Here is a 20028-nt window from a genome sequence, read left to right on the forward strand (position 1 = left end):
GTGATTGCTCATATGCATTCCAGTTAGGTATGCGCGCGCCACGTGCACGTTGGAAGACTTTTTTACCCTTGCAACACTTGGTGGGTCGGCTGGGCGCCCCCTGGAGTGGCACCGCTATGGCACCGTATATATACCCCAGCCAACCCGGCCACCCTTCAGTTCCTTCTTACCACCCGTGTCGGTCGTTGGAACAGTGGAGTGCGGGTTAGCTGACCTCCACCTTCCCTAGCTACTCGTAGTTCTCGTTATCATGTACATAGTTATTGTTCTTATGTGTATATATATAGATAAACTCAGTTATAAGGTCTTACTTTAATAGTACAGTTTAGTATTACTTAGTGGGGTTAGGGGAGTAGCCCCTTCCCCACACCCGGCGCCGGAGCTCATGCCTGGCTCCCCGGGTTTCAAACTGGGCTCGGCCTGTCACAGGCCGATGCCAACAGGAGACCCACACGACTCCTGTTTAAAGTGCCTCGGGGAATCGCACTTAACAGCTAAGTGCCCTATTTGCAAAGTTTTCAAGCTGCGCACTAAAAAGGAGCAGGACATCAGACTAAAACAGCTTCTCATGGAGGCGGCCTTGACACCGACACCTTCGGCACCGAGCGCCGGTCAGTCGGTGAACAGAGGCACCACTACGGCACCGGATCACACTGGTACGCCTAAGGACTCTCGGCACCGGCCGACACCGGCGTTGACTCCGCGTCGCTCCCTTTCCCCGAGGTCGAAGAAGGCCAAGACTCCTGCTGCCTTGGCACCAACTATGCCGCAGCCAGAGAGCACGCCCAGTGCGGACCGCCCGTCGCCGATACCCACCTCGGCACCAATTAAATCGGCACCGTTGATTCCAGTTCCGCAAGGGTTGTCGAGTCCGGCGCCTCATAGTTCCCCGGCGCATGCCGTGGTAGAGCTCGCTATGCCATCCACGCCTGAGGCGTATTAGGCAGCAAGATACTTAATTGCCTTGATGGACTCAGCACTGCCTCTACCCCCGGCACCGCCGGTGCGGGTAATCCACTCTCAGGGCAAGCCGACCCTGCCCAGACCTCTGTCCATTGGCTCAGCAGACTGGCACCGCTCAAGATCGCGGTCCTGTAGACGCTCCAGGTCGAGACAACGCTCCCGCTCTCGACGCTGCTCGCAGTCCCGGCACTGTTCCCCTACACGGCACCGGTCGGACTCATGGCACTGGTCAGACTCCTGCTCTCCGCCTCACTATTCGCGCCACCGCTCCAGCTCTCAGTGTCGATGCAGACACCGTACTTCTCAGAGCTGTTCACACCGCAGTGACTCGAGATCTCGGTCGACCTCCCGGCACCGGTCTGGTCGCAGGTCCCGATCTCGATCCCAGTGCCGCTAAGAATACCGGCACCGGTCCCCATTAAAGAAGGGAGCGAGGTCCGTCGGAACCTCAGCCCAAGGTTTCTCTGCTCCTTCATGGCCGTCCAGGCAGTCATCTGTGTCCTCCCACGCAGACAGTTTCTACGGCCTGGAACGAGATATGGAGGTGCCTACCGGGGTCTTCCAGGAGGTCCGGTCTCAGGACCCGGAACCTCACCAGTGGTCCTTTTGGACACCCTGCGCGTACCATCAGGCCCAGGGTGCCCCATTGCTCCAGACCCGCTCCGCTTCCTCAGAGCATCGAGCCCCAGAGGCCATCATTAGCTGGGACGGAGGAGCTGGGATGGAGGAGCTGATATCCCATCCACCAGGTTCCCCGGTACCACTGGAGCAGGAACCGACCCAGGAGCAGGCAGCCATCCAGGACCCCCTCATTCCCAGTCTATCGTCCTCTTCCAGGGACCTCGTCATCAGGACCCCCGCTGATAGACCTCAGAGCCCATCGGGACCTACTTAGGAGAGTGGTGCTCAACATCAGTCTTCCCGTAGAGGAAGTCCCGGAGGTCGAGGACCCAGTTGTCAGCATCCTGTTGGCAGATACCCCCACTAGGGTGGCTTTGCCTTTCATCAAAACCATTCAGGCCACTCCTGACACCTTATGGCAGTCCCCAGCCTCCATTCCCCCTACGGCAAAGGGAGTTGAGAGAAAATACGTGGTGCCCTCTAGGGGGTACGAGTATCTATATGTTCACCCTCCTCCCTCCTCGTTAGTTGTCCAATCGGTCAACGAGAGGGAATGCCATGGCCAACAGGCGCCAGCCCCCAAATCAAAGGAGGCTAGGCGGATGGACCTACTGGGCTGCAAGGTGTATTTGGCGGGTGCCCTGCAGCTCAGGGTAGCCAACCAGCAGGCCCTCCTGAGCCGTTACAGCTACAACACCTGGGCAGAGGTGGGTAGATTCACAGATCTTCTACCACCGGACTCTCGCCAGGAATTTGCCGCATTCCTTGAAGAAGGGAAGAGGGTAGCTAGAACCTCCCTCCAGGCTTCTCTCAATGCGGCCGACTCGGCAGCCAGAACTCTGGCCTCAGGTATCACCATGAGGCATATCTCATGGCTACAGGTCTCCATCCTGCCACCCGAGCTCCAATACACCATCCAGGACTTACCCTTTGATCCATTTGGTCTGTTCTCTGAAAAGACTGACCCCAGAGTTTAAAGGACAACAGGGTCATCATGCGCTTGTTGGGCATGCATACACCTGTGACCCAGCACAGACCCTTCCGGCCCCAACCTCACCGGCCTTACTCTGTGCCCTGGCACATACAAGACTTCAGCAGAAGGCGTGGGAGAGGTGGCCATAGGCGCCAGTCCAGACCCCAAAGAGGTCAGAACAACAGCCCCACAAAAGCATCTCTGGGACCTAAGTCTACCTTTTGAAGGTACGCACAAGGACGGCGTACCAGTTTCAGGACAGGATCTTTCTCCTCCCTTCTCCAACCGCCTCTCCTACTTCCTTCTGGTGTGGTCTCAATTGACCTCAGACATCTGGGTCCTACGGACGGTGAAACAAGGATACCGCCTCCAATTTGTTTCATCCCCGCCTTCCCACCCCTGAACCTGTCCCTCTTCAGGGACCCCTCTCACAAGCAAGTCCTCTTACAAGAGGTGCAGTCTCTCCTCGCCGCAGGAGCAATAGAGGAGGTACCACCAGACGAGAGGGGAAAAGGGTTTTACTCTCGCTACTTTCTGGTCCCCAAGTCCAAGGGGGGCCTCAGGCCCATCCTAGACCTGCGAGGCCTCAACAAGTTTATAGTCAAGTTGAAGTTCCTCATGGTCTCCCTGGGGACTATTATCCCGTCCTTGGATCCTGGAGACTGGTATGCTGCCCTCGATATTAAGGACACGTACTTCCATATAGCCATCTTCCCTCCACACAGGAGGTATCTTCGCTTTATAGCCAGTCACCGGCACTTCCAATTCACAGTCCTCCCCTTTGGCCTCTCTATGGCCCTGAGGCTGTTTATGAAGTGCATGGCCGTCGTCGCCGCCCACCTCCGCCGGCTGCAAATCCATGTATTCCCATATCTGGACGACTGGCTCATCAAGGGAACCTACCAGACTCAGGTCAGTCGGCACATGAACTTAATCACGGACCTATTCTCTTGGCTGGGGCTGCTCTTCAATGCCGAAAAGTCCACACTGGTTCCCACACAGAGGCTGGACTTCATAGGGGCAACCCTGGACTCCACTCGAGCCAGAGCTTACCTACCTCAGCCACGCTTCTAGACACTGATGGCAATCATTCGAGGTCTGCAGAACTCCCCGGTCACCTCGGCTCGCACGTGCCTTGGCCTACTAGGCCACATGGCCGCCTGCACTTACGTGACCAAATATGCCAGGCTCCGCCTCCGGCCCCTTCAAACGTGGCTCAACTCGGTCTACTGTCCGGGCAGGGACCCAATAGACACTCTGATGACCGTCCCTCCGAGCACCTTACACTCCCTCGACTGGTGGCTGACTCCCTCCCTGGTGTGTGCAGGGTTACCGTTTCATCCACCACAGCCCTCGCTGTCCCTAACGACAGATGCGTCATCTCTCGGTTGGGGGGCTCACGTCGGTCACCTTCGCACGCAGGGTCTTTGGACGTCACAGGAGCTGTCGCTCCACATAAACGTCCGGGAGCTGAGAGCAATCCGCCTCGCATGCCAGACGTTTCAGCAACGCCTTCATGGCCGTTGTGTCTCGGTGTTTACGGACAACACAACGGCCAGGTATTATATCAACAAACAGGGAGGGACTCGCTCTTCTCCCCTGTGTCAAGAGGCTATTCGACTCTGGGACTTCTGTATAGCCCATTCGATAGACCTGGTAGCATCCTTTCTCCCAGGGGTTCGGAACACTCCAGCGGATCAGCTGAGCAGATGCTTCCTCTGTCACGAATGGTCGATAAGACCGGATGTTATTCATTCGGTCTTCCAGAGGTGGGGCTTTCACCTCATAGACCTGTTCGCCTCTCGCACGAACAGGAAATGCCAAGCGTTCTGCTCTTTCCAGGGTCTTTCGACGGGATCGATCACAGACGCATTCCTCCTGCCATGGGAGCACCATCTTCTCTATGCCTTTCCACCATTCCCTCTGGTTCACATGGTCCTAATAAAACTCCACAGGGACAGGGCGCATCTGATCCTGATCATGCCAGCGTGACCCAGACAACACTGGTACACCACATTGCTCAACCTGTCCCTGGACAGCCCGATTACCCTACCTCCTTCCAGACCTCATAACGCAGGGCCACGGCAGTCTTCGCCACCTGGACCTGCAGGCCCTTCACCTCACGGCATGGCTCCTGCATGGCTAAACAGATCGGAGTTACGCTGTTCCGCTCTGGTACAGCATGTTCTCCTAAGCAGCAGAAAGCCTTCCACTCAGTCTACGTACCTGGCCAAGTGGAAACGTTTCTCCTGCTGGTGTGCAACGCAGAATGCTACTCCTTCTGAGGTCTCGATCCTCGCTGTTTTAGACTACCCTACCCCCACCTGGGACCTCAACTTAGTCCTAAACAGACTTATGCATCCGCCCTTTGAGCCATTGGTGACTTGCTCGCTCCTATACCTGTCGTGGAAGACAGTCTTCCTGGTGGCCATTACATTGGCCAGAAGGGTCTCCGAACTCCAGGCGCTTACGGTGGACCCACCGTATACTGTCTTCCACAAGGACAAGATACAAATGCCACCTTATCCGGCGTTCCTCCCTAAGGTAGTGTCGGCTTTCCATACCAACCAGGACATCTTCCTCCCGGTCTTCTTTCCGAAGCCCCACTCTTCTCGACGGGAGCAACAGTTACACTCCTTAGATGTCCGTAGGGCGCTCACTTTTTATATCGAGCGGACAAAGCCCTTCCGGAAATCTCCCCAGCTGTTCGTGGCAGTAGCTGAACGGATGAAAGGTCTACCCATCTCCTCCCAGGGGATCTCCTCCTGGGTAACTGCGTGCATACGCATATGCTATGACCTGGCTCATGTCCCCTCGGGCCATCTCACAGCGCATTCTACCAGAGCTCAGGCTTCGTCAGCTGCCTTCCTGGCCCACGTGCCTATCCAGGAGATATGTCACGCAGCGACCTGGTCATCGGTCCACACCTTTGCTTCGCACTATGCTCTGGTCCAACAATCTAGAGATGATGCAGCCTTTGGCTCAGCAGTTCTGCATGCTGCCACGTCTCACTCCAACCCCTCCGCCTAGGTAAGGCTTGGGAATCGCCTAACTGGAATGCATATGAGCAATCACTCGAAGAAGAAAAGACGGTTACTCACCTTTGTAACTGTTGTTCTTCGAGATGTGTTGCTCATATCCATTCCACACCCACCCTCCTTCCCCACTGTCGGAGTAGCCAGCAAGAAGGAACTGAAGGGTGGCTGGGTCGGCAGGGGTATATATCCGGCGCCGCTCCAGGGGGCACCCAACCGACCCGCCGAGTGTTGCTAGGGTAAAAAAGTCTTCCGACGAACGTGCACGCGGCTCGCGCATACCTAACTGGAATGGATATGAGCAACACGTCTCGAAGAACAACAGTTACAAAGGTGAGTAACCATCTTTTATATATTATAGACTTATAGAAAGAGACCTTCTAAAAACATTAACATGTATTACTGGCACACAAAACCTTAAATTAGAATGACTAAATGAAGACTCAGCACACTACTTCTGAAAGGTTGCCAACCCCTGGCATAAACCATCACAATGGTCTCTGAAATCTTATATTTTAAAATGCTGCATAATTTCAAGAGCATAATCTTTGTACTGACACTGTAAAACAAACTTTCATATGTTATTTTAAAAACAGGTAAAAGTGCTTATTAACCAAGTTGCTTCAATTCCAAGCTAACTGATGTTTACACATCAATTATAAACAACTCAGAACACAGTTGAATAATTAAAATTGACTCTGAAGTACAATGGAGCTGACTGGCCTGTAACAGGATTTGTGCTCATGCATAAATCTCTGATTTTTAATTGCAAATAAGTTCTCTTCACCTCCATTGGAATTCTATATGTGATTGTAAATTTCACACTCTGTGTTTTTTCAGAAGAATTTAATCTAATGACCTGATCCAAAATATAAATATAACATGCAACTTTTTAAGATGCATCACCATTGGACATCTGCAAACTCTGGCACTGTGGAACGCCCTATAGAGAGCCTTGTTTCTGTCCTGCAGCTGGGACTGGCACACACATTTAGAGGAAAACGAATCCATAGAACAAATTCCTTGCCTGCCAGAAGGCTTGTACTCCAGTTCCCCAATGCACCCAGCTCCTGGAGCACCTGCAGTAGGTATAGTGCAGATCTCCAATGTGGACTCCAATGGGAAGACAGATCAGATCGATGTAATTGACAAATTTACCTGGGAAGGAAGAGCAGAGTCTTTGATATCATCTCCTCTCCATAAAATAGTAATCTGCTGCTGCTGACGGGTTTCCTGTAACTGAGTGCTTCCTTCCCCGCGTGAGTAGCTTTTTCCCATTTGGACCAGGGCTGGAGGGACACTCTCATTCCCAGGACTGAGTGTGATTTCCGTATATGGTGAAGGGGTCTCAGCAGAGTCTCTGATGCTGTTGTTAAAAAGCAGGTGGCCTCAGGCAGCTGCAGAACACTGTGCAGAGCTAGCAGCCAGGAAGGTTCTTGGTGCTGGATGGGCCCTGCGGAATGTGACTAGCATAGCTTTGGCATATAAATAATAATAGAAGTACCAAGAATGTATCTAATATTTTATGATAGCATGTCATTCTGGAAAGCCGGCTATAGGCTGCAGCTAAGGGTTCTCTTGATGCATCTTCCAGAGATAGGCCTGAACACACTGCGTCGGGGTGGTGCTTGTCAGTGACTTCTGGCCAGTTAACTACATATGAATTTCTGCAGCTGAGATGTTTTCTAACTATAGAGTTATGCATCAGCCTCTTAGACTGTAAGCCCAATGAAAAGCTTGTGTCTCTCCCAGAGCTATCGTAGTTTTTGTTACAAGAACATTCCCACTTGATAAGTATCCAGTAGTTTCATTATTAAATTCAGTAGATTTCTAACTCCATTTCTAATCATGATCTGAGGGCTCGGAAATAAGCTTAGGACATTAGGACATTACACACCCCTTAATCCACAGCAATTCTCTCTGAAGACTTTGGGAGATTTGCACAGAGCTCAAGTGTGACGTGTGGTTCTTATACCTGGGTTCTAGTCCAGGCTGTGCCACTGGCTTGCTTCAGCAAGTCATGTACCTGCTTTGTGCCTCAGTTTTCCCATCTGTAAACAATAATGATTCTGATCATCTTTGTATAGCATTTTGAGATCTATAAGATCTGGGAAGTAGTAGTGTTCTGATTATATTGTAACTGAACTTTTACTTATTTAAGTGTCTTGTCACATTCAGTGGTAAACAAGGCTTGCTTTTAGGACCATCACTGTGTTTCTGCCCTTTGTTTCTCTTCCCTTCCTCCTCCCTGTCTGTCGTCTTCTGTCAACACTTTCCCCCAAAACAGCAGCTTCCACTTCCCTCCTATAGGCTACCCTCCTGCACTCTTCCCTTATTCTGTATGCTAATATAATCAGCAGTGAAATAGTTAAATATCCACAGTAGGCTTTACAATTACTATCCCAAGGAGATGAACAGGGTAAGGCAGTGCCTCACACAGTTTGTTGCTTCAGGGTGTTTGCTGAGTCTGATGACAACACTCCATTGGTGTAAACTCCATTCACACTGAGAAGTCATCTTCACAACCATTAGGACTGATACACTATGAATATTTTTTAAATAAAAGCTGAGATTCAGCAGACTCTGTACCTGTCCTGGAACCACCCCAGTAAATCAAATGAGTGTTTGCACTGGTGCATAAGTTATTGCCTATGAGCACCATTGTTTTAATAGAATCCTAGAGACAGAGGGCTAGAAGGACCCTCGAGAGGTCATCGTCCAGTCAGGCCCCCGCACTCGGGCAGTATATAATCTAACCTGTTCCTAAAATGGTAGTACAGTAAACAGTTTTGCAGTATCAGAAGCTGATTGCCCACTGTAATGCTGTCACGGAGTCCCCGGGCGATGCTCTGGAACTGCTGTGGGGACACTGAGGCACCAACACAATATTCAGAGAAAACATTAAGAACATTCCTAGTTCATCACAAATGCCTTTTTTGTTTTTCTCTTAACACTGTCTTTGAAGAAAAAGGCAGGTGACCCAGTGCTAGGTTAAACTTCCTAGGAAGTGCATTCATTTTGCAACATACAGCTATTTAGGATAACATTGATTCAGCTGCATCCATTAACAAGAAAAAAGTTTGTATGGGTAGTAAATATGCAGGCCTGTACACATTAACCCATGTAACACAGAAAAGAAGCATAAATGGTTAGTGTGGAGTTTAAGCATATAAATCAGCCCCACAGTCATGTAGATAGTAGACCTCAGTGCAGAATGCTCTTTCTAGGAGCTTCCACCATATGTCCTGAAATGCTATACACTGGCAGATAGGACGCTGTTCTCGATGTCCTGTTCTTTTCCTTTCATGTCTCTTCTGTGCACTTTTCCATGCTGTCTCTATGCCTGGAGCCATATTCGCTTCCCAATTCTCAGGCCACCTCCCTTAGTTCATGCAAGTCTCTAAAAACAAACAGCAGCTTCAGCAGGCTGACAAGCGAGTTTGTAAAGAAACCCAATATGCTGGATGATGCAGTCTCCCTGCCTTCAGACTGTTCATCTTTTGGAAAAGCTCTTAGAGGAATTTACCTACAGATGTCAGCTGGAAGAGAAGGCAAATATTGGCCACCAAACACCTGTCAGTTAGGAAGGGAAGGAGGACACCCTTCCCCAATCCTGACACACCTTGAAAAGGTACGTAGTGTGTTGGGTGGAGGTCCCAAGTGAGACTTGCTCCTAACTCTGTGCCTTTTGCCAGCTCTTCAGGGCTTACCACAGCACCGGCCCTGCAATAATCCTCATGCTTCCTGCACAGTTTAGGGGTAAGAGACAGGATGCATGAATTATATGGCCCCATTACTGTCTCATTTAAATGAGGAATAGCTACTGTAAGATTGGTCAGTGGCTCTCAGTGTTTCCAGACTTCTGTACCCCTTTCAGGAGGCTGATTTGTCTTGTGTACCCCCAAGTTTCACCTCTTTTAAAAAGTACTTTCTTACAAATTCAGACAGAAAAATACAGAAGTGTCACACCACACTGTTACTGAAAAATGGCTTGCTTTCTCATTTTTACCATAGAGTTATAAAATAAACCAATTGGAATATAACTATTGTACTTACCTTTCAGTGTACAGTATATAGAGCAGTATAAACAAGTCAGTGTTTGTGTGAAATTTCAGTTTGTACTGACTTTGCTAGTTCTTCTTATGTACCCTGTTGTAAAACAAGACAAATGTCTAGATGAGTTGATGTACCACATGGAAGACCTATGCGTATCCCATGGGGTACGCGTACCCTTGGTTGAGAACCACTGAGATAGGGAATACAAAATGTCTTTTAACAACAATACTTTCACACAGACTTCTAAATGTTACTTGTATTTTATCTAGTGGTTTAAAAAAACACCCTGGAAGCAGAAGTTCAAATACTTGTTGTTGTACCATCTGTGGATGCAAGAGGCAATTTTCTATCTGATTATTTTTAGCTGTCTCTTGCTTCCCTGTCTTGTCCATTTGTGTCACCTCTTCTAAATCTATAGCTAATTGCCTCTTGGTTGTAATGGTACTGGCACATCTTGTGATATATTTTTCCATACGGAAATGTTGAATTCGGAACCCATATTCATCAACATTTGAAAAATAAAGAGAGGAAAATTTGAGGTGAAAATAGGAAGCTCTCTTTTTGACTCCATTGAAATACCTTGGGTGGACAGAGTGGGGGAAACTGGGATTTTTTGCTAATATTGAAATAGCATTTTAGAACCACCTTGACAACTAACAAAAATGTCTTGTGTGATTGAAAGGGGGAAGGGATGGCACACTGGAAATTACATCTGAGTTAACACACTGACAGAAGATTGTTCATTAATCTGAAAATGATATACAATTATAACAGTCCCATTTAAAATGTTATTTCAATCAACTTTACAGCCTGCTTTAGCTTTACAAAGAAAGGGACAAAAGCACTTCCCGAGACTGTGCACACTGGTTCACCAACCCCTTCTTCAACCAAATGTGCAGTTAACTGAAGGTGTTATGACAGCTGTACTCCTGAGCAGCCATCCAATGGTCCCTGTCCTCCTCTGATAAATTGGTCACTGCTCTTTGGACTTAATTATCTCCTCCTCCTGCCCTTGCTGAGAGAATCATCCAATAAGAAAGTGACTGGCTATCTGTTTATTGCCATCAGCTACCCTGGCTATTAGACTGATTGTCTGTTCTTGTGTGAGGTCTCCTGGGGGGATCTGGGCCCTGCATTTTCAGACGTGCTTAGAATCCACAGCACTCTTTGACTTCATTTGGAATTATAAATGTTCTGCACATCTGAAAAGCCAGCCCAAGTTGTCTCAAGTTGGACATCCAAAATCAGAGCCCACTTTTGAAAATGTGAGTGACTGTTCTATTGTCACACAGGAAGTATGTGGCAGAGTATGGGAATAGAACCTAAGAATCCTGACTTGATATTGTATCCTGGTTTACTTGTATTCCCCACTGTGGCCATCTGTCTTTCTTCTAGTTAGATTGTAAGCTCTTTGAGGGCAGGGACTATCGTTTTGTTCTGTTTGTTCAGCACCTAGCGTGATGTGGTTCTGGTCTGTGACCAGGGCTCATAGGCACTATAATAATAAGCCACTGGGCCATGCTTCTTCCTTCTCTGTTTCAAAGGAGGAAATTTAAAAATCAATAACTCCAGAGTTGGAAACATTTTAGAATTGATTTGCACCTGAAATGAGCTTCAGTAGTTGTGTTCTCAACTCTAGACAGGGAGCTCTATCATGGACACGTTGACAAAGTCTTTACTGATGGGTGGTGAAATAACACTAGAATTGTTCCATTCCTCTTTCTTCACTAAGAAAAAAATAAGCTTATGTATATATAAAAGTTTGCAAATGATTAGGCTGCACAGATAGCCTATATGACTTACATGAAATATCTTGATTGATTAAAGTGTTGTGATGTTTTGTCGGGTTACACAAAATAGTTTTTTGCTTTGTTTAGATAGATGATGTGTGTCTAAAGAGTGTTGCTTTGCTGAGTTTTAATTCACGTAGCCCTTGTGAAGTTTTGCTGAATTGCTGTTTTCTGAAGATATTTCATCTGTGCTGTTGTGAGTAAACTGAGGATTCATCATAGAGTGTGGTGTAATCAATAAATCATATGCCAGATGTCGTCATTCTGCATGTGAAGTCATATTTTACACCACTCAGTGCAGATTTTAGACTTGTTTTTCTGGGTTATAATTGCTAGAAGTTAAGTTCCATCTGTTTTCTCCGAAAGGAAGGGGGATGAGCGGAAGTTCTCTTTGACTTAAGACTTCCATGTCATCTATTCCTTTGTGAAGGCAATTCCTGCTCCTACATGGTTGCCTGAAATAAATGGACTTTGTTCCTGAGAATAAATTTACATGACACGTTGGTCATGGCAGTTGATTAGGATTGCCTCCGAGAGCACTAATGCTTTTGAGAGAAAATAATACGAATGTGTGGTCTAAAAGGCTTTATCTAGTGAATGAAGATCCATCTCCATGCTAGCAGTATCTCAGTTTCTGTGACTCTGTTCACCTGTGTGTGATTGCACAACCCTTATGTAAGGGGAGCTCATGCACTAGGGCTCTCCACGGTGATGACGTGTTGTCTTGCTTCTCAGCTTTGCGTTCCCGTAGCGCCACTCTTTTATACTTTTGCAGAAAGTAATGAAACAGTGAACAACATATTCTCATTCTGCTGAGCCCTAATTTCACTTCAGGTAAACCAGGATCCCTTAGACAGGTCGAAACCCCACTAAGAGGAGCTACCCTGACAGGGTGAATTGCAGCTTAACAAAAACCAAAACAATACCTGGTAGGAAATGTCCTTTCTGTCCCCAGAGTTGAACAGTTACCCAAGCAGCCAAAATGAAGAGAGCACAAGGAAGCATCCTCCCCTTTGTGCTCACACAGCTGAACCCTTTACTGACTTCTCTGTGCTCTCTGCACAGTTCTGTATGGAATGGAAGCCCCTGCTACCAAGTCAGGAACACTTTTCCCAGCATTGCCGGGGAGCGGGAGAGGCATCATCTCACTTTCCTTGCTGGTCCGTCACCGCCCAGATGGAGCTCCTCTGTAGCAACGAAATAGACCATGCCTTCTCATATGGCTTTTAGTTCATGAATATCCTGGGGATCGGCAAAGCACAGAATTCTTAAAAACCATGAGATACATTTTTCTTAAAACTGTGGGTGGAAGTTTGTGGATTTCAAAGTTTATTTTCTAACGAGTGTGTCAGAATAAAATGTATTTTAATGTAGTCACACCTCTGTTGCAGTATGTAGTTAAAACTAAAATATTCTGACAGCAGCCGAGAGTTCTTTGCTTTCGTTTAGCTTCATGGTGTACTGTTGCAAGTGGCTTTTGCTGTTACAGTTCCATGTTCCAGCTGATTGCCAGTTTGGATACTACAGAGAAGGTTTTAGGTAATGTTGGGGCCTTCCGTGTATGTTAGATGAGTTTTTTGTTTGTTTTTTTTAACAGTATAGCCATTAGATTAAATTCTAAAATTAGCCATTGCACCATACAGTACTGTAGCAGCTAAAGTCTGTTTATATCTGCTTCATTTGAACAGGAAAAAATGTTTTTAGGAGCAGCAGGAGGCTGTGTGGTTTTAATAGAGTATTATGAATTTGAGCTGATAACAGTAAGAATGGTGGGTCATTTAAGAGATCTGTCATCAGCAGCAAGGACTGTTGGTATCCAAACCAGCTATAAACTGAAGTAGATAATTGAGTCCCATCATTTATATGGTAAGGAGCCTGGGTTTTTAAATAAACAAGTCTTGTTAGTATTCATACTTTAAATGGATGGCATAGCTAGTGCTTCATTTGTATGCATTTTCTGTTTTTATCATTCAGTATTATCCTGTGCTGCTGCTGTCAGGGTGAAAGCTAACCCACAAGGCTGTTTAATTTTATCCTGCATTTGCCATGCTTTTGTCAGCAGTTCTCTGGAAGTTAAATATATTGCTTTGCGAGAACCTATTTATGAACAAAGATGCAGCCTTACCAATATTTTGTGAACAACAACAACAATAAAATGTTACCCTACTGTGAACCCTGGCTGTGTGTAGCTACAAAGGAGAGTAGTAATATTTGGAGGTAGTGCCATTTAGCAAAAGAAAAAGCTGGCTTAACTTTTCCCTAAATGTGAATTAAGATACAAACGTGGTGAGGTTTTCAGTGAGCCGGCTCAGAGATCGTCACAAAGAAATACTGGCCTATTCCGAGTATTAAAGGGTAGGACTGGGTGTTGTTGCAAGATGTGATTTCTAGTCCTGGCCCTCCTGTGTAATTTTGAGCTAGTGACTTAAACTCCCTCCCTGTACCTCACTTTCCCCATCTGCCGCTAATACTTCTAGTTTCACAGAGATGTTGTCACACTCACTTCGTTGTTTGCTGAATGCTTTGAGATCCCAGACTGGAAGGTTCAAAAAAAGCCAAAAGTGACAATGGTGCTTATTACTTAAGTTTTGAGCTATTGAGGATCAATAGCTACAGTTATGTTTGACAGAGATCACATGTGCTGTTGTTACACCTTTACATGCAAGAGCTCTTTTCTTTTGTCACCTGTATAAAATTAATTCATTTTCTTTCCTCATAACATGGGGCTTTCAGTGAACCATGTGGCCACTTGGTAAATGGAATGCGTAAGAGTGTTCTGCAGTACTGCAGTGCCTTGCAGTTTAGCACGGTCAGAATTAGAAAACGAGACCTCGTATGCATGAAATAAATCAGGGTGGCGTCAAAGCTTGTAAGGTGAAGTCAGTTCTGTTGACTCTTGCACACAGGCAAAGGGAAGCTTTAGGAGGAACCAGAGAGTAGTAATAAATGCCCTTGATCGAGGGCAGACCAGTTGTTTTGCTTGACACTGAAGCTGCCTCTGCCATTGTAGAAACTGTCTGCCTTCTGGTCATTTACTCTTGTTTTCGTTGCATCTCTTCGATCATTGTCAGTTCAGTTGAGGAATTTTGTATAGGTCTGGCCACCTTTTGGCTGGGTCCTAGATCAATAATGCAACCCTCCGAAATGTTGGATTCTTTCTACACATGTAATATCCTTTTCAGTGAGATACAAATCTGAAGGTTTCAGCAAAGCACAGTGATGTTTCTTTTCTAACCAGTGACGTATGTTTCAGAGGGTTAGTTACAGGAAGGTATGTATTTGAATAAGCGGTTTGGTACACAGAATATACCTAATATTATACAGGAAAATAAGGTACACAGGAAGCAACACAAGGATATTAACAATAACACACTCAAAGCAAGAAGCCAGCCCTGTATATGGTAGAAAGCGAACATGCAAATATTACAGTCTGTATATGGAGTTTGGTGCGGCATAAGTTAGGGCTTGTCTACATTAGTTTGCACTAGAAAGGGTGTAAATTCTAGTGCATGCTAGCATGTTGCACACGAACTGGCCAGTGTGAAACCTGTTGGCACGCACTAAAAGTTCCCAATATCCCACAATTTCACTATCAACGGTTCAGTTCCACTGGTGGAAGCAACAGTGGCCAAACACCAGTATTTTAACCAGCATGTCCCCTGCTCAGCAGACACTGGAAGCATGTCAACACCCGTGGAGCTGCACTGGTGATAGTACAGCAGCTGGAATTTGAAGAAAACTGCTACAAGAGACCCTTATGCATAATTCTTGTAGTTTTTTGGACTATCTTGAAACACAAAGCTGAGTAGTCTGTGTCTGCAACATGAAAATACAATCAATGTCAGCATGCTTTAATTCAGTATTTCTCAACCTTTTTGATACTAGGGCAGTGGTCCCCAACCTTTTTGTCTGGCAAGTGGCAGACAAAGGTCCACTGCAGCAGTGAAGCAGCCACTGAAATGCCGCCGAAATTCGGCAGCATTTCGGCAGCGACACCTCTTGATGATGCCGCTCGCCGTTGACAAATGACGTCATCGAGAGGCGTCCCTGCCGAAATTTGGGAGCAACACCTCTCTATGACGTCACTTGTCGATGGCAAGCGGCATCATCAAGAGGCATCCCCGCTGAAATTCGGGGGGCGGCTCATCTCAATGACTTCACTTGTTGGTGACAAGCGTCGTCATCAAGAGGCGTCCCCGCCGAAATGCCACTGAAATTCGGCGGCGTTTCGGCGGGTGCTCTCCCAGGGGCCAGGACGCGGGTGCATTAAGATGCCCCTGCAGGCGCCATGGCACCCGCAGGCACCACGTTGGGGACTGCTGTACTAGGGACTGGCTTGCTGCCTTCCTAAACTGTGTCAGGGAGACCTCTGGGACCAGCACTGGTCCACAGACTGCTCATTGAGAAATACTGCTCTAATCTGCATAATATTGCTAATAAAACCTGCATCCTGCATTGTTCTAATCATTCATGTCTGCATCTTCTAATTAGAAATACATTTTCCCTACGCTATAAAAGATTGTTACTGTGATGTAAGTTCGTGTTTAAAGGTCATTGTTTCAATTAACCTTGAGCCACCTAGCAATAATTAGCATTTGTTTATTTAAAAACTGAAAACATGCATTTTAATCTCTCTGGTAGACTAGGCGGGGTTTTTAACCAATTTTATTACTGCTCCTCCCACAACAGGATTTTTTTCTGACAAAAATGAAACTTCTTATTAACTATTAATGCATAGAATCACAGATTTTAACTTCTTTGCAAGTCACTGAATGTTAAGGTTTTATAGACAATGCTTTTAAAAATGGCACAATGAAAGAAAAATATTGCAAAAGTGAAATGTGGCATGAAATTGCTGTGTCTGCAATGTTTGACATTTTTGACTGAAAAATTACAAGGTACACATGAAATTTCTTGAGTAATAATTCACTTTAAATGAGATGTTGGCTCAAACGTGCTTTTCAAATATCATAGCTTTGGCATTGTCTTCAGAATAAATGAAAAGTCGTCTTTTCTCTGGATAATGTTGACAATGTGCGTCAGATAGAGTGAAAAGCATTTTCTATGTTTTTTTTTAAACCACCTTTGAGAACAGCACTCGAATGTTACCAGTAAGAGAATGAGAGGGCAGAGCTATAAATTAAGCTTTTTCAGATAGTTCGGGGGTTAGAATTTGGTCTGTCTGTAAAGTAGGGTTTTTCTGATGCCAATTGCAATTTGTATTTTTATAAACAAATCTTCCTACCTTCATCATTCAGCCTCCCAGCCTATAAATCATTGGCTTGGGATGTTTGATGTATTGCAAGTGGAACATTAAGCTATGAAGTAATTTACAGTTTGGTAGCCTGGAATGTGGTTCTGGCTTACAGACCCTCCTATGAAAATAAAAACAATTTCTGATATTACTTCTATGACTATGCCTCCATTGCAGTGGTAACCCAGATAATCAACACTTGGGTTATCCCAGCTCAGGTGTGAGCCAGCCACACTCAAGTTACTGGGTCCACTCTGGTGCTGCACTTACTCATGTGTCTCTCTAGGACTTACATGGGCACATGATATAGTTTTTAGTGCTGCAGTGAGCTGAGACACTCTGATTCTTTCTGAGTGAATTGTGGGAGAATTTGTCTGTCCTGGGCACACAGCGGGAATTGTAGGAAGGCATTGGAGGACTGTCAGCATTCGAGTAGCTTAGCCTGCATCCTCACTGCGAAAGCAGCACTTGGACTTTAGCCTATATTACCAGTCAGGCCAACTAGCCTGAGTGGAAAACACCACCACACTTGGGTCAGAAGTTTATTCTGTGGATGGAGCCAGAGGCAAGACCCAAATAAGAGCATGAGTTACTTCTGCAGCTTCTCTTTAGGCTATAGCAACCCGATTTGTACTGCCATTATTCCTCCTTTGAAACTGTTGCTATTCCTTCCTTTTTATAAATAAATATTTTATGTGGTTTGGTTTGGTTTTTCAAAGAGGTGCTCTGTTGTTTTCATTTCTCCAGAGAAAGCTGAATTTAAATTTGTTAGCATTGAATAATGAATGAAGTGAGGAGAATCAATTCAAGATACATACACTGTGACCAAGGTTGACAGTATATCAGTGTACAGATTTTAAAGGTTAGCATTCAAACTGGGTTGAATCAAGGTCTAATAATTGGGTAATTGTGACTTGATTTTCAGTTGCTTTTTTGAGCTGTTCTGTTTATAAAAGTGACAAGCTGTTAATTCTGTATTAATTAATTCCATTGTTTTATAATGATGTGCTTTCAGCTTCATAGTCTAATTCCTAAGTGGGAAGGGGAATACTGTGGACTGTGTTCCAGAAAAGGGATGTGTTCTTTGATTTAATAAGGCAAAGGGAGAAAGATAGATAGAATCTAAGGACACTGATGTTCTAACAGTCATGGCTGTCTGTTCACATTACCAAGCTTGAAAGGCCTTTACAGAGTTTGAAGAAAGATGTGATAGCTCTGATTCTGATGGGTGACTGAACACATTTTCCTTCAGAGCTGCTCAGAAACAGCTGACAAGTACAGTTGTTTTCAAAATTGTTCTTCTTAAGGAGCCCATTCCATGTGTTGTGATTGCCATCTCCTGGATAAGGGAGAAAAACAAGGTCTTCATAGATCCTTGTAATCCCAGAATCCCAGATTTTTGAGCCTATGCATATCCACCTTTGTATGTGCATGCACATGTTGAGAATGTGGTGTAAGCATACATAGGATTGCATGCAGAGCAAACGTATATTTTAGATACAGCTTGAAGAGCAGCTTTCGTAGTTGGAATCATAGCATTTAAGGCCGGAAAGGAACACCAAATCATCTCCTGTATGTCACAGATCTCCAACACCATCCAGCACCCACTCACTACGCCCAACAACCAAAATTAGACAGAAGTATTACAGCCCACAGGAAAATAGGCTATTATGTGACAGAGAGAGAGAGAGAGTAAGAGGGGCTGAGATGCCCCTTTCATTCTACTTGAGCTTGTTTTCTGTTGTTCCATATTATTACAGGGTTTCTTTCCTATATCAAACTGCCTGCATGGTGTCTGTATTTCTGTCTTTCTTTCAAAGGTCTTTGCTGATCAGGCCATTCATGCCAAATATAAGTCAAGGGAAAAACTACTAACTTGTAACAAGCTGTTAGTAAAGCTTAGAGTATGTAAAGATGATGCATCTCTAGAATGTGTGCATCTTGAATTTAACATAATTACTGTAATGAAAACCAAGGGGTTTTCAGAGGTTCTCACTCTTGGGCTGTTCCCATTGAAGGCAATGAGAGTTTTCCTTTGTATGTCAGGGAACAGAATGAGGCCAACGCAGATTTTTTGAAAATCCTCCCCCAAATGTTGCTGCTACGAGACTGACTTCTTGAGACACTAGTACAATTATTAAAAGGATTGTGCTTCATGAAATATGCTTGTATTAATGGTAATTCAGCTGTCGGTGCTATATTGTAAAGGAATCACATTGATGTTTCCAGAAAGTGTATCCTCGTACAGGGTATCTCTTTTTCCCACCCCTTTTTTTTAAAAAAGGACAAAGAAACCCTATCCTGGGAAATGAACTGCAAAAAAAATCTCTCTCCGTGCAATATGGTAATATTGAGGTACTAAATCAGGAAATACCGGTAGGTGATTTAAAAAAACCTCAAGTAGCAAAGGGTGGGAGAAAGGAAATATTACCCCATTTTACAGATGGGAACTTGGGCGCAGACATGAAGTAATTTCAAGAGGGAGTCTGGCAGAGCCAGGAAGTGGGTTCCACTGCAATGCTTAGCCACAAGGTCGTCTTTCCCCTATGGATTTTTGTGTCCAGCTCTTCCAAAATCAGTGGTATTTTCACTGTACATGGAAGTATGTGTAGAGTTTGTATTAGTATCTTTGCCCCTGGAAATCAGATTAGCTGCCACTGCCTCAGTAAGTAATTTGGGATCCCAGTCTTCAGATGGTATAAAGCAATAACCTGCCTTGAGCAGTTTCTATGAGAGAGCTTCTAACGTGTCCTTTTGAGGTGAGAGGCAAGATGTTAACATCGCTTTACATTTTCATTAATTTTCTTTCTTTGCTGTGATATTTCTGAAGCGGGGTGCTTGAAATTAAGTGTGAAGCTGATCGTAATACAGGATGTTCATTTATTATGTAACTAAACAGTACAAAGAAGATCACAGAAAATATTCCTTTTGCTTTAGTGAAGCCACACTGTAATGCTTACTTGATGTTGTTGTGCACTGGATAATACAGTAACAGAATTCTTAGCAGACTTAAATCTTTAAAGTCAGTTCTCATTCCATATAATATTTATTCACAAAAATGTAGTATGTGTCTGAGATCTTCTCTTACAAATCTGTCTTTTTAGTGCAGTGACTAATTTTTTATTTTATTTTTATTTTATTTTTTAAGAAGACAAAGTGCCTCATAGCAAACTGCTTTGGTTTTTTCCATCAGGTGAAAAATGTATTTAATATGACAGCAAAGGAGGGAAGAAGAAGATCAGTTAGTGCCCTTGTGGTTGTTGGAAATGGAAACGGGGCTGCAGGTCAGTGTAATTATAATGTATTTGAAAGGTGCCAAGTGAATGATGTTGGGAT

At 45.3% G+C, this 20028-nt stretch overlaps 1 protein-coding gene across 3 annotated transcripts in view; it reads left to right on the forward strand.

Moving 5' to 3' along the window:
- MRPS5 (mitochondrial ribosomal protein S5) overlaps nucleotides 1–20028 on the forward strand; it is a 128966-nt gene that overhangs the window by 50002 nt on the left and 58936 nt on the right. For all 3 annotated transcript variants that reach the window (XM_050951470.1, XM_050951468.1, XM_050951469.1), the window contains one exon: nucleotides 19886–19976. In XM_050951470.1, coding sequence (XP_050807427.1) covers nucleotides 19886–19976 — 91 coding nt within the window. The remainder of the gene's footprint in view (nucleotides 1–19885; nucleotides 19977–20028) is intronic.

Source organism: Gopherus flavomarginatus, chromosome 4 (genome assembly GCF_025201925.1).
Source record: "Gopherus flavomarginatus isolate rGopFla2 chromosome 4, rGopFla2.mat.asm, whole genome shotgun sequence".
NCBI lineage: Eukaryota > Metazoa > Chordata > Testudines > Testudinidae > Gopherus > Gopherus flavomarginatus.